General features: G+C 39.2%; 1 protein-coding gene across 12 annotated transcripts in view; it reads left to right on the top strand.

Moving 5' to 3' along the window:
- CDC14A (cell division cycle 14A) overlaps positions 1-14,131 on the top strand; it is a 292,712-nt gene that overhangs the window by 90,978 nt on the left and 187,603 nt on the right. For all 12 annotated transcript variants that reach the window (XR_007411413.1, XR_007411414.1, XR_007411415.1 and 9 more), the window contains 2 exons: positions 21-87; positions 3,290-3,352. Coding sequence is in view for 9 of the 12 variants with exons in the window: in XM_025417493.3 (XP_025273278.3) it covers positions 21-87; positions 3,290-3,352 (130 nt within the window). In the remaining 3 variants the exon portion in view is untranslated. The remainder of the gene's footprint in view (positions 1-20; positions 88-3,289; positions 3,353-14,131) is intronic.

Below are 14,131 nucleotides of genomic sequence, written 5' to 3'. Positions count from 1 at the left end.
TTTGTTTTTTGTATTTATAGGGATGCTTCCTTTGGAAATTGCACTTATAATCTCACCATCCTCGACTGTTTGCAGGGAATCAGAAAGGTAATAATAATTCTCCTTGCTGTAGTTGACATAGAAGTTTCAAAATATGAAAAAAGAATAATGTCAACATCCTTGTTTGTCATTGCAGAGAAGAAAGGACAGGCAGTGAGCAGAAGGCTTTCACTTCTTGATGGAATGATCTGTAAAATATAGACTGTCGGGCAAATTGAGGAGTGTCTGGGAGTAACTCTAACTCCTTATTGCAGTAGAAGGGCTTTCTCTTTCTTATTTAAATTAATCCTGTTCTGGGGCAGATGTATCATTTCTATCTGCTGCTCTGCCTGTGACATTGCTTTGTCACTGATGCGGCTTCCTTATCAAGCTAGAGTTTAGTGTGGGAGAGATAGGAAGCCACTGCACACCTCTTTTACTGTGGGGGAGAATATTTCCATGTTGGTTTCCTATCTGGATATTATTACATGCCTATGAAGGAGTAAGTAGGCCAGATATTATTATTTCATTTTTATAGATGAGGAAACAATCCTAGAGAAGGTAAGTTATTCTTAGGGCCATAGGGAGTTATTAGGAGGGCTAATTCTAACTCACATTTCCTTATCAATTTGGAGCTTTCTAATATATCAGGGTGTCTTATAAATCAAAGGTTGTTCTAGAAACATCGATCTACTGGGAAGTCATGCACAGTGCATGCTATACTGTGAATTCTAATGAAGGTTCAGAGTACATGATTCCATCTTGAATGTATAGCCATGATTTATCATCAGTCAGGAATGTACATATTGCATAACCCATTGGCAAGGGTCATTACGGATTATACACACACTATCAGCAGTGACTCTTGTTCCAGTTTTTCTCTGATGTAATACAAAACTGATTTTGTTACATTTTGAGTTGAGAAAATTGGTTATGTATACTAGTCTTGTGGGTTTATTTTTGACTTTAATATATCGTTTATAAATGAATTTAAGCTCTGTAAAAGTTTAAAATAGTTTCAAATATTTTTCTTTTCACTTAAAAACTGTCAAAATGCTCTAGAACATCCCGCAAATAATGTCACAAACCCAGACTTCTAGTAACACAAGTTAAGAACCCTTATGGAGATATTATTCAATATGTAATTCACTGTGATAGCATTTAAAAAGTATGCCCGAGGGGAAAAAAGTAACTTACTTATCGTTATTGTTGTTATTGTTTTGCCTGTTCTAACGTCTGGTACAGGCTGTTTCTTTATAAATTTATGAAGTTCAGAAAGAGTTCACACTGGAATATCCCCGCCTGTTGTGGTAACTTGGTAACTTGATATAGAAATTTATGACATCCTTCCTGCTATAGAGGAAAGGTGTGACTTTGTTCATGGATAAAGTCTTCTGTGAATTTCTTGTTCCATCAAGTGCTGGGGTTTATTTTACCCAAATGTAGATGAGATTTTAGAAGATTTGGCAGTGTTCAACATGTCTTTGAGACACATTACCCTTCCCCATACTCTCTCTTACATAATAAGCCACTGTGTTCTGGGCAATTGCTGTGACAAAGAGTATCATACTCCTAAGAATGTAGACAGAGTGTGGCTGCATTTTTGCCTTTTTAGGAAGCATAGCTTTCTGATTTTGTTGTATTGGCATTATCATAAGCATAGTTCACATGTGTGTGAACTACACACAGAAACATGTACAAACACACACTTTGAATGAAGAGAAAGGAAGGAAGGTTGTAGGTCCTCAGTATATTTTTCTGCTTTCACTGGATTGGTGCATCTGGATCCACTAAATTGCTTTGTTTAAAGGTGAAAGGATTTAAAAAATTTGTTTTGCTTGTAAAACAAGTGTTGACTAAACCAGTGTTGTCAGAATTTATCATTTATAAGAAACACCTAGAAGGCATGTTAAAATGCTGATCCTACCCCCAAAGAATCACATTTAATAGTTCTGGGATGGGGTTTAGGAATTTGTATTTTAAAGTGCTTCTGTTGTAGGTGATCCGTGTTCTGCATTTTGGAAAACATTGGTCTCTAAAGTATTTTCAAAGATAGATGTACGAGAACTTGACTTAATAGTTTCTTCTATTTTTAAAGACTTGAATATGTAACTTTTAAAAGTAACAGTGGTTTTGTATTCTATTATAATCTGAATAGCTTCATGACTTATAAAAGACTGTCCTCTTCAAAATTTTGTATCTTAGCAAGCTGGATAGTTTTCAAAGTTCTAAGTCATTAGTTATAAAAAGGAGTAATGAATGTTTTCTTTGTGCTGTTAAAAATATCAGCTCTTCCTCTAAATTGTAAGAGCAGTCAAGTACGCTTTTACTCTGTCAGTAGCTATTACCATAAAACAAATTATCTCAAAGAGTTTTAGGAACAATTAAGGGCCTATTAAGTAAAAATGCCCCTTTTGCTAAGTGGCTCATTAGTGATAAAAGAGAAACAAAACCTCAGGAATAATTGATTTTTCTTCTCCTATCTGAAAAGTTAATCACTGTTAGATGTGAATTAATTGCATAGTTCCCAATAGGTTTTTTTTTTAAGATTTTATTTATTTATTTATTTATTTATTTATTTATTTATTTATTTATTTGAGACACCGAGAAAGAGGCAGAGACACAGGCAGAGGGAGAAGCAGGCTTCCTGAGAGCCCGATGTGGGACTCGATCCTGGAACTCCAGAATCAGGTCCTGAGCCCAAGGCAGACCTCAACCACTGAGCCACCCAGACATCCCCCCAACAGGTTTTTTTTTTTTTTTTAATTTTTATTTATTTATGATAGTCACACACAGAGAGAGGGAGAGAGAGGCAGAGACACAGGCAGAGGGAGAAGCAGGCTCCATGCACCGGGAGCCCGATGTGGGATTCGATCCCGGGTCTCCAGGATCGCGCCCTGGGCCAAACGCAGGCGCTAAACCTCTGCGCCACCCAGGGATCCCCCCCCAACAGGTTTTAACTCTACTTTTGCTAGCATATTCCATTTTATATACATAATTGATTTTTATACAAAACTAATGTAAATTAGGACTCTAGATACATTTTGTGGGACATATTTTCAAGCTTTTCTAAGTGTTAAGTCCCACTTGTGAGAAAGTTTCAGTGCAAAATTACTAATGTTGGAAGGTGATTTCTAGATATGCATTATAAATGAAAGATTTCAAGCTTTTCCTTCAGGTTAATGAGGATCATCTGTGAACAGGAATTCTAGGAATGACTAGAGGACTTACCAATTTTTCGTGAAAAAACTAACTCAAATTCTGCTTCTAGGGATTACAACATGGATTTTTTGACTTTGAGACATTTGATGTGGATGAATATGAACATTATGAGGTTTGTACATTTTAATATTTTGCAAGATATAATTTCATGTTAATTAAAATCCCCTACCTCCTCACTCTTCCTCACCCTCCAACACTCAGGTATTGCAAATTGAATGGCTGCTAAAATAAAAGCATCCTGGAGTTTTCTGTAGTTGTCAGTTTTGTCCTTTCAGCTTGCTTATTGCCTTTGAACCAGGAATCACCAAAATTTTAGTTTGGGAAAAACATCATATCTATAATGTTCTTCCACCAAACCTCTGTTGACAGTTGTTTTACATGTTTAGTTTATAAGAAAAAATAATTTCAAAGTATAGTTTGCTAGTGATTCTGAGTTACTATTAATTTAAAATTCAGTTTCTGTTTAAAACAAAACTAGACTTGCATTTTATAATATTTTTGACTGGATAAATTTTATTTTGAAATGTGGCTGAATTTGCCTAGTTCTACGAGTTGGCTGAGTTTTTTTCCCCTTGTCATCATGAGGCTTTCGAATAATATCTTGCCTGCTCAACGATGCAGTTTAGGCAAGGGCTGTCCCAGCCAGGTTGTGGTTTAAGGAGGCAGTGAAGAAGAGCACTTTCTGAATAGGAGGAGGAGGAGTCTAGAAGCAGTTAGCTTTTCTGGAAGATGAGAAACCCCAACATTCTATGCAAGTGAGCTCATCTGTTGGGGTTCTCCAGAGGACCTGTGAAATGTATCACTATCCTTAGCAACAGAGGGCAGCCCTCCCACTTTGGGCTCTAGTTCAGGATTTCTGTTTGGAAATCCTGCTTACATGTTAAACTTAACATGTCTGAAAAGAAACTGGCCATCTTGTCACTCAAACATGGTCTTCTGAAGCCTCATTCCTTTGTATCAATGGCACCACCATCCTGCAGTTCCCAGGTCAAGAACAGAAGCGCTTCTCTTTCCCTCCCTAATCTAAGCAGCATTTGAACTCTGGGGATGTGTTTCATCTTTCCTGTCCTTTCTGTTCTCCCTTTCTTCCCTTTGGCTCAGGTGCCATGCCTTTCCTTGTGGACTATTATAAGCACTCTCTAATGAGCCCTGGCCCTTCTTCTCTTGTTGGTCTTTCATCCACGTGACTGAGTGATCGTAAAACAGAGCTCTCATCATTCTTGACCCCAAACTGCTCAGCCTTCCTTTCTGCCCCGTGCCCACCCTCTTTAACATTTCCCCTCCTCCATTTCGTGTGTGTCAGATCTACACAGATCATTACTCTCTTGGGTACTTTCTCCCTTCAGTTTCATATGTTACAATTTGCACTTTCCATTTCTCTATCATGGCTGATTGTGTACAGCTTTATTTTTCTTATTGGATCACAAATTCCTTGTGAGGTAGGACATGGCTAAATGGAAAAATTTATATCTAGTTCTTGGATAGAAGGATTTCGCATCATAAAACTGCTATTTCTCCTCAAATTAATAAATTTAGTGTAATTTATTAAAAATCTTGAGCTAGCTTGCTTTCTTTCTTGCCAAAAAAGCATTGTTCTCATGGCATTTTTATTAGTGGCAAAAAAAAAAAAAAATTCATCCCCGCAAACCCCGTCCCCCAACTAGAAACAAAGGGACTGTCCACTTATAAGAAGGGAAGATTGAATCCTTGTAGTACACACAGACACCATGGAATGGTTGTAGTGATGTGAAAAAGGGAATTTGAGCTATATTGCGTGTCTTCGAATGATTTCTCTAACATATTCTTTGGAAGAAAAGATACAGATAAGCGCTCATAATGTAATCCCCTCCTTTAATAAACAATAATGAGATCCCATTTCACCTATATATGTATATCTGTATTAGAAGAGCAGAGCTGATTTCCTGTGGAGCTAATAAAGCTTAAAATTTAGAGACCTCCACTTCCATGGGTACCCTTTAAGGTCCTATATACCTAATTGTATATTTATAATTCTGTATTTTTTTTTAAAGATTTTATTTGTTTATTCATGAGAGACGAGAGAGAGAGGCAGAAGCATAGGCAGAGGGAGAAGCAGGCTCCCTCTGGCGAGCCCCATATGGGATTCGATTCTAGGACCTTGGGATCATGACCAAAGGCAGATGCTTAACCACTGAGCCATGCAGGTGCCCCTGTATTCTTTTCTTCAAGTGGGCTTCCAAATCAAATAAGCTTCACACTCCATGTGTATTAGCATGGAGAAAATTATATGTCAAAATGCTAATGCCATTTCCATTAAAGGAGATGGTGTGGGGACTCAGGAAGAGGAAGGAACAAATACCACAATAACTAGAAAAAAACTATTTGACATTTTACTCATTCCTTCATATTTTTTTGAAAACTTTAATGTTTATGTTGAGAGGTAGTTGGAAAAGCTGTTGCAAAACCTGAAATAGACAGTACAGTATCGTTCTTGCAAACCAACCAGCCAGCCAGCCAAACAAAAAAGTCTGTTAAGAATGTGGTCATACCGTCACCTGAATAAACAACAACAACAATAACAATAACAACACAGATAATAATGGGAGGCAGGAGGCAGTTGGTGAACGTTTTAAAAGTTTTCTGTCAAATTACTTCCTTTCTGGGAGTGATACACACACACACACACACACACACACACACACAAACACACACACACATTCTGTCATAAAGCCCAGGAAAAGAAAATCACAAAGGACGCTTTTCAAGGAGTGAGCGTTTCATAAATGCAGCTGCTCAATGAATATATGAAGGAACTCTCCTCCCGACACTCTGTGGACCTGATCCTTTCTTGCCATAATTTCTCTCACTTTTCATTCTCTCACCTGCTTTAGTGAGTTTGGACATTGGATGATCTCGTAGGATAGCTAGATACACATATTTAGTGTGTTCCAACAAAGTAGGCATTCCAGTGAAGATGTGGTTTTCCTAGTAAGATTTTATCATTGATAGCAAATTAGGAGAATGTAAGTCTTAGATTAGTGGGGGATATTCAGGATGAAGCTTTTCAAAGGCACTTCTTTTTTTTTTTTTTTTAAAGATTTTATTTATTTACTCATGAGAGACACAGAAAGAGGGGCACAGATGCAGGCAGAGGGAGAAGCAGGCTCCATGCAGGGAGCCCGACGTGGGACTCCATTCCGGGTCTCCAGGATCACGCCCTGGGGGTGCTAAACTGAGCCACCTGGGCTGCCCCTCAAAGGAACTTCTTGAGTGAACTACATTTAATACATAATTTGATCAAGAAAAAGCCTAAATTAATGAGATCGCATCTCTGTGTGAGATTGAAGGGCAATTTTATGATAGAATGCCACTTATAAATGTTGTTAGTGACAAGGCCAGCAGAACATGGAAAATACTCATTTTACAAAATCTTCAGATAAACTTTTGCTCATTCTGAAAAAGGTTATACCTATTTTCCTTCTGTAATTCATGGGTCTAGAGCGTTGCTGTCCATAGAAATATATATAATATATTTAATAATTTATAATATATTTAATAATGAGAATTATATATATTTTAAACATTCTAGTAGCCACATTTAGAAAAAGTAAAATGAAATGATGAGATTAATTTTAATATATTTTACCTAATCCAATATACCCAAACTATCATTTCATCATGTAATCAATACAAAAATTATTGGGGATCCCTAGGTGGCTCAGCGGTTTGGTGCCTGCCATTGGCCCAGGGCGCGATCCTGGAGTCCTGGGATCGAGTCCTGCATCGGGCTCCTGGCATGGAGCCTGCTTCTCCCTCTGCCTGTGTCTCTGCCTCTCTCTCTCTCTCTCTATGTCTATCATAAATAAAAAATAAATAAATATTAAAAAAATACAAAAATTATTATTGAAGTATTTTACATTCCTATTTTTGAACTAAGTCTTCAAATCTCAGCATGTAGTTTGCTCTATGGCACATCTCAGTTTGGACTAGTCACTTTTTTTTTTTTTTTTTTTAAGTAGGCTTCATATCCAGCATGGAGCCCAGTGTGGGGCTTGAACTCTTGACGCTGAAATGAAGACCTGACTTGAAATCAGAGTTAGATGCTTTAACCGACTGAGCCCCCAGGTGCCCCTGGACTGGTCACATTTCAAGTGCTCCATAGATGCATGTAGGTAGAGGGCAGATTCTGCAGGGTCAGGCTTGGCCATGAACTGTTGAGGTCCCTTGGAATGATGTGAAGCCTGAGATTAGCAGAACAGGTTATGCTGCCTTGCTTCAGGTGATCTAATTATTCACATAAGAGTTAAGCCCTGTCACATTTAAAAGGCTTGGGATAAGGTATCTCAGGCTCTTGCTTTATTTCCATGTGACTTCCAAAATGGCCCATTAATTATTGGTGAACAAAAGTATCTTCCAGAATGTGATCTCTCAGGTCCTTTACCAAGCTGTTGAACCATGCATTCTTCACTTTTGCACTGATCATACAGGTATAATCCTGGCAGCTATGCCATGAAGATCCCAGAAAGTAACTGCAAGAAAATGGTCCCAAAACTTCTCCTAAGAATCAGTATCCAAATGTTCATACTTTTCCATCAGGTTTCTTAAGGTATTTTCAAAGAACTAAGAGAGCAGCCACTCCTTTGAAACGTAGCCATTCATGGTTTCACTTGAAAAATGAAAAGAGACCTTTTCCCCTCGGGAATAGTAGTGAAGATGAAAGAGCTTTGAGTATTCAAATTATGTTCCTTTGGGTATGTGAGGAGCTGTACCCTCACATACCTCTGTATGGTTACTGCTCACGTAGGATAGTATTCTGCTTGTGAGACCCTGAAGGAGCACCCATACATAGAGTCTGCCTTCAGTCAGCCTTTTAAAAGTTCTTCTTTGGGGAACCATCCTTACTAAATAGGGCCCCGCCTAAAATTGATGGTGGTGCTTTTAGGCATTATCTTAAGTCATTATTCATCAAAGAGAACTTGAAGTTGTGTCTTTTGTTTGTCATTTGGTTGTCTCCAAGGGGCTTTCTACTGTTTACCAGAAGGCTTGCCATTTTTGATGATGTCTCTGTGTTGGCCATACACAGATAAACTCTCAGAGCAGCATCATTTCCCCAGGAGAGGGGAGGAGAAGAGAAGGGCAAAGAAACAAACCCTGGGGAAGCTTGTGGAGATGCCTCATTGGCGTGGCTTGTGTTTATTACCCCATCCAGAATTTGGCCTATGCAATTGCTAGGAGTTTCCTTAAATACTTCTTTTGGGATTAAATGGAGCTTAAAGTTTACATAAAGCCTACTTCAAAAACTAAGAAATTAATTTGTCTTCATTCTTTGAGTTATTTTATATCTTCCACTATCTTTTTTTCCCTCCCATAAATCATTCCTTTTTTTGAGGAAAACAACAACAACAACGTGCTTTTGGTGGGTGAAGTAACATGGTCAGTGTGAGGATATTTCCCAGAATTACTGACGGTGACCCTTTGCTTTTACATGCTGCCAAACCAGGGCCACTTTACCAGAGGTTACTTGATGGGCGTGGTTAGAGTCGCACCTGGCTCCTGCAGGCCTGGTGACTGACTGGTTACTGCCCACTTGAGTGTGGAGTCACTGCATAGGGCCTTCTTTTGCTTCTCTCATCAAGGCACATGTGGAAAAGGATAATATTTGCTCAGTACCCTGTGATTATAGCTCATAGCTGTTGGCAACTGACCTGGGCACTCTGTCTGGCCTGGTCCCTGCCAAGGCAACTCCATTCTGTTTCACTGATTAGGAAGCTTTGTTCAACAGAAATAATGGTGTACAGATAAACCCTGGTTCTGTGAGAGTCAAGAAGCTGCATTACACTCTTTATGGCCTTGAGCTGATAACTTTTCAGTTCGTTTATTGAACAGATGTTTATTTAAGTACCTCCTGTTTTCTCAGTATATTTGCTAGGTCTGGTACTTTTTTTTTTTTTCCCTGAAGAGGCTGCCTGCAATTTCCTCTCCATGTGTGGGGTTAGAGCCTTTATTCTTATCATCTGCTACCATAGAATCCTTATATTCTTGCAGAAGTTATCATGTCCAACCTTTGTCACAAACCCCATCTTCAAGCTTATTAGATTAATTGTTTACACAGAATTTTGCCTTCATCCATGACAGGCTGAATGTGGAAAATTTTGCTCCTGAGATGTTCTAGCATTGTGTAAGTCATTATTATTACTATCTTCACTTACAGGGTATTCATTTGGGAAAAGAGCACTGCTGTCGTCGTAGAATGCGATTGCACATGATCTTAGCCACATTACAGTGTAGCTAGCCTATGTGGGAACTGTTTGCAAGAGTGTTGCTCAATTTTGGATGTCTTGACTCTTAGGCCTTTTCCATATTCCTATCAGAGTGTGTGTTTTAGAAATTGAGTCTGATTATACCAGTCTTCTGCATTAAGTCCTTCATGGCTCCACACTGACTAAAAGTATGGAGGAAATACGGACTCCTTACTGTGGCACAAAAGGCCCTCTTGACATGGGTTTTCCTTCCTCTCCACTCTTGTCTCTTCCTCTTCCCTCTCAGACCCAAATCCACATAGCTTCCTGGACGGCAGTGCTTCTTGATGTTTTTGTGCCTTGCAACACACTCTTGTTCCCCCTCTTCCTGTGATCTCTTCTTTCCTGCCCATCACATGTACGTCAGTATGTCTAAGTCATTCTCAGCTCCGTGGGAGCTCTTCTCACGTGGTGCTGCATGGTACTCTGTACACATCCCTGCACTCTGGCTGCTCGAGGTCAGGAACCGTGCCTTTTTCATCTTTGTATGAGTAAGTAACCCAGCAGGATAGTATACTCATAGTGGGCACTCATTACATATTGGTCAGATGAAAGAATAAATAAATGATTGAATACTAAAATCAGGGATGTAGCACCTTGGAAAGTGACCAGGACTTATTAATTAAGAATTCTGATTTTCTGATTCTCCAGGGGCAAAATATATTGACTGTGGTAGTCAACATCTTTAAATGATGTTTCTTTCTTTCATTACCAACCAATCTATGTTTCAGAAGTGAGTTTTTAAAAAAGATTTTATTTATTTATTTATTTGAGAGAGAGTGAGCACAAGTGGGGTGGAGAGGCAAAGGGAAAGGGAGAAGCTGACTCTGTGCTGAGCGGAGAGCCTGATGCATGACTTGATCCTAGGACCCCAGGAGCATGACCTGAGCCAAAAGCAGATGCTTAACTGACTGAGCCACTCCGGTGCTCTGTGAGTTTTTTTTTAAAACCAGTTATGTCCAACACAAATTGCGAGGTGTCTTCTTCAACCAGGCTGTCCATGTAACCTCAATTTAGCTTAATATATGAGCAGAGATAGTGTCCAGGTTGACTATCTCATCCTTCATTGCAGATAATAAGTAAATTGTCACCTGACTAGGTAGTGTGCATTCCTGAGGGTGCCCATATGTATGTACCTTGAGAATGAATAGTGTTTGTTAGGTCTCCTATTGCTCAATATACTACCTTAGGTCAACAGCAGGAGTTATTGCTATTGAACACCCAAGGTATGATGTTTCAGGGCTTTGCTTTGGATTACAGTTTGTATACCAAACTAGAATGTAAGTAATCTGGGTGCTGCTTGCTTGCTCTGCCCTCTTGTTCATGGATTATGGAACTAGAAAAATGTGAATTCTTGCTGTAAGACTAGAGTCAAGCAAGCTCCAGAATGCAGGTAGGTGAGCACACCCTTACCACCTGGAGGAACTATGGAGGTATGCCTCCCACAGGGATTTGACTACTCAAAGAACTAACTATTAGAAGCATTTCCCTGGAGCTCTCCTATAGTCCTGAGTATACCACTTAAAAGCTACAAGTTTAAGGAAGCAAAATTCCTTCCTGGACACTGTGACTAATAAGGTGGAATGACCCAGCATTGCCATATCTGCTAATCCACTATACCCATTGCTGGTTCAAAGGTCATGTTGCTTAAATCTATAAAATGTTTTTTTTTTTTTTTAAAGATTTTTATTTATTTATTCGAGAGAGAGAGAGAGAGAGAGAGAGAGAGATAGAGAGGCAGAGACACAGGCAGAGGGAGAAGCAGGCTCCATGCCGGGATCCCGACACGGGACTTGATCCCAGGACTCCAGGATCGTGCCCTGGGCCAAAGGCAGGTGCCAAACCGCTGAGGGATCCCCTATAAAATGGGATCCCCTATAAAATGTTTTGAGGTCTACCTTGTCCTAAGAAATTTCCCATGGTTTTTTCTTCCTCTTTAGTTTGCTTTCTGTGTTCTCTTTTACCTTGAAGCTTTTTTTTTTTAAAGATTTTATTCATGAAAGACACACAAAGAGAGAGGCAGAGTCACAGGCAGAGGGAGAAGCAGGCTCCCTGTGGGGAGACTGATGTGGGACTTGATCCCAGGACTCTGGGATCACGACCTGAACAAAAGGCAGACACTCAACCTCTGAGCCACCCAGATACCCTACCTCCAAGCTTCTTAAGAGAGCAGTCTAGACTCTGTTACAGTCAGTTGGTTCTGGGCTGGCCTTTACCTCTATAAGTTTTATGAAACTCTCTGTGCTTACAGAAGAGCCAGCAAACCACATGGTTGTGTTTGACCCTCTTCTTACTTGATTTGTTCTGTGGCCACTCTAGTTCTGGATGCTTGCTTTCTTTCCCTAATTCCTAAGGTTCTATCTCATGCTTTTCTCTTCCTTGCTCTCTGGCCTTCTTTCTCAGTCTCCTTTGCGAGCATTTTCTCTCTTTTGTGCACCTGAAGCCCGCTCTTCTCTAGGGCTCTCTCCATGAGTGAGGGCATCTGCTTCCAAGTTTCAACAATTATACATGTGTTTGTGGTCTCAAATTGTCATATCTTGAGCAGTGGCACCTGCAAACATACCCTGGGTCTCTGGAGTTGCATTAGCAGAGGCTGCGCTGCTCTGAGCTGCTGGAGCAGTCTCCTAAGTGTTTTCTACCACCCAAATATCCCCACCCCAGCTGGAGCTAGCAGAGGTAAACCAATCATCCACATGGGGACCTCCTTTCTCCCTCCACCACACTTGCTCTCAAAAGCAAATCTGAATTAATAATCTAGAGTTTGATTATTTAAAGCCAGATGGCATGGCATTTTAATTTAAGCCAAGTAACTCAAATATTTACTCTGCTTTAAATACACAAAGTGCCAATCACTGCAGCATATTTGCATTTATATAATACAACTATACCATCAACACTATTTTATTGTTTTAGAAATGAGGGAAATAAAGGGAAGATACTTTTTAATGAATAAAAAGATTTTGTGATTCATTTTGATTTCTCAAATAGTTAAACCTCTTATATACTTCTATTGTAGTTCGTTCGTTCGTTCTTTCTTTCTTTCTTTCTTTCTTTCTTTCTTTCTTTCTTTCTTTCTCTTTCTTTCTTTTTTTAAAGATTTTATTTATTTACTCATGAGAGACACAGAGAGAGAGAGAGAGGCAGGGACACAGGCAGAGGGAGAAGCAGGCTCTATGCAGGGAGCCTGATGTGGGACTTGATCCCCCATCTCCAGGATCAGGACCTGGACTAAAGGTGGCGCTAAACCGCTGAGCCACCAGGGCTGCCCTATTATAGCCCTTTTCAAAGTGTAATGCAACTTTTTTTTTTTTCTTTAAATGGATATCTTAGTTTGGGCTGCTGTAACAATACCAGAGACTGTGTGGCTTAAACAACAAACATTTATTTCTCATAGTTCTGGAGACTGAGAAATCCAAGGTCAAGGAACCAGCAGATTTGGTCGTTGGTAGCCCTGTTCCATAGCCGTATACTTCCCTTGTCTTCATATTGTAGAAGGGCAAGGAGCTCTGGGGGTCTTTTTTTAAGGATACTATCCCTTTATGAGGGTTCCATCCTTATGACCTTGTCGCCTCCCAAAGGCGACCTCCAAATATGATCATACTGGGGATTAGGTTTTGACATATGAATTTTGAGAGGACACAAATTCTGTCTATAGCAATGGGTATAAAATGGAGCTAATAGGACCCACCTCATAGGGTTGCCATAAGCATGAAATGAGTTGCGTGTAACAGAGTAGTGCCTCGCATAGAGTCAGTGTTCTATATGTATTTGCATCTATTATTATTACTGTTAGTCATCACTCCAACTTGCTTTCATATTCCTTAAGAGCACAGAGAAAATATTTTTAATTATTTTTTGTGTGACACCTAAGTTATAGTCCTTGATTTATAATAAAGGCTCAGCAAATGTTTTAAGGAATGTCGAATTGTATTTAAACACTGTCTGTATTGTCTTAGAAAACGTATCTCTTGATAAAGGGAATCAGTCCTGTAATTGTTAACCTCAAGGTCTGTCTTTTCTGTGTTACTGTCTGTTTATTACAATGGTAAAAAAGCCAAATGTTTTTCAATATTGGAACTGAAAAACCATTACAGTCCCATTACATCACAGGCATTTGTGACCATTTGTGACCATTACAACACAAGCATACTTCATTGGCATAGATGTTTCTCTTAGAAGTTGTAAAAATTTGTTTTCAAGTCAGATTGTGTTTACTTTTTTTTTCAGTTTTAATACTGTTATTTACTTTGTAAGCAACTTTGATTTCTTTAGCTATTTCAAAGAAATCTGGTGAATCTTTTGTAGACTAAAGAATTCTTTTTTTAAAAAATATTGTATTTAAATTCAATTTGCCAACATGTAGTATAACATCCAGTGCTCATCCCTTCCCGTGCCCTCCTTAGTGCCCATCACTCAGTTCCCCAATCCCCCTAATCTCCTCCCCTTCCGCAGCCCGTTGTTTGTTTCCCAGAGTTAGGAGTCTCTCTAGACTGAAGAATTCTATAGTAAAGTGAGTATTAACACTTAAATATATTCGTTTCAGGAATTCAAAAAAGTTTTAAAGATTTTTAAAGCTTATTTATCTGAGAGAGAGAGTGACAGAGATAGGGAGA

Source organism: Canis lupus, chromosome 6 (genome assembly GCF_003254725.2).
Source record: "Canis lupus dingo isolate Sandy chromosome 6, ASM325472v2, whole genome shotgun sequence".
Classification (NCBI taxonomy): Eukaryota; Metazoa; Chordata; class Mammalia; order Carnivora; family Canidae; genus Canis; species Canis lupus.
Note: the sequence above shows the minus strand (reverse complement) of the source record. Positions and strands in the feature narration are given on the sequence as shown.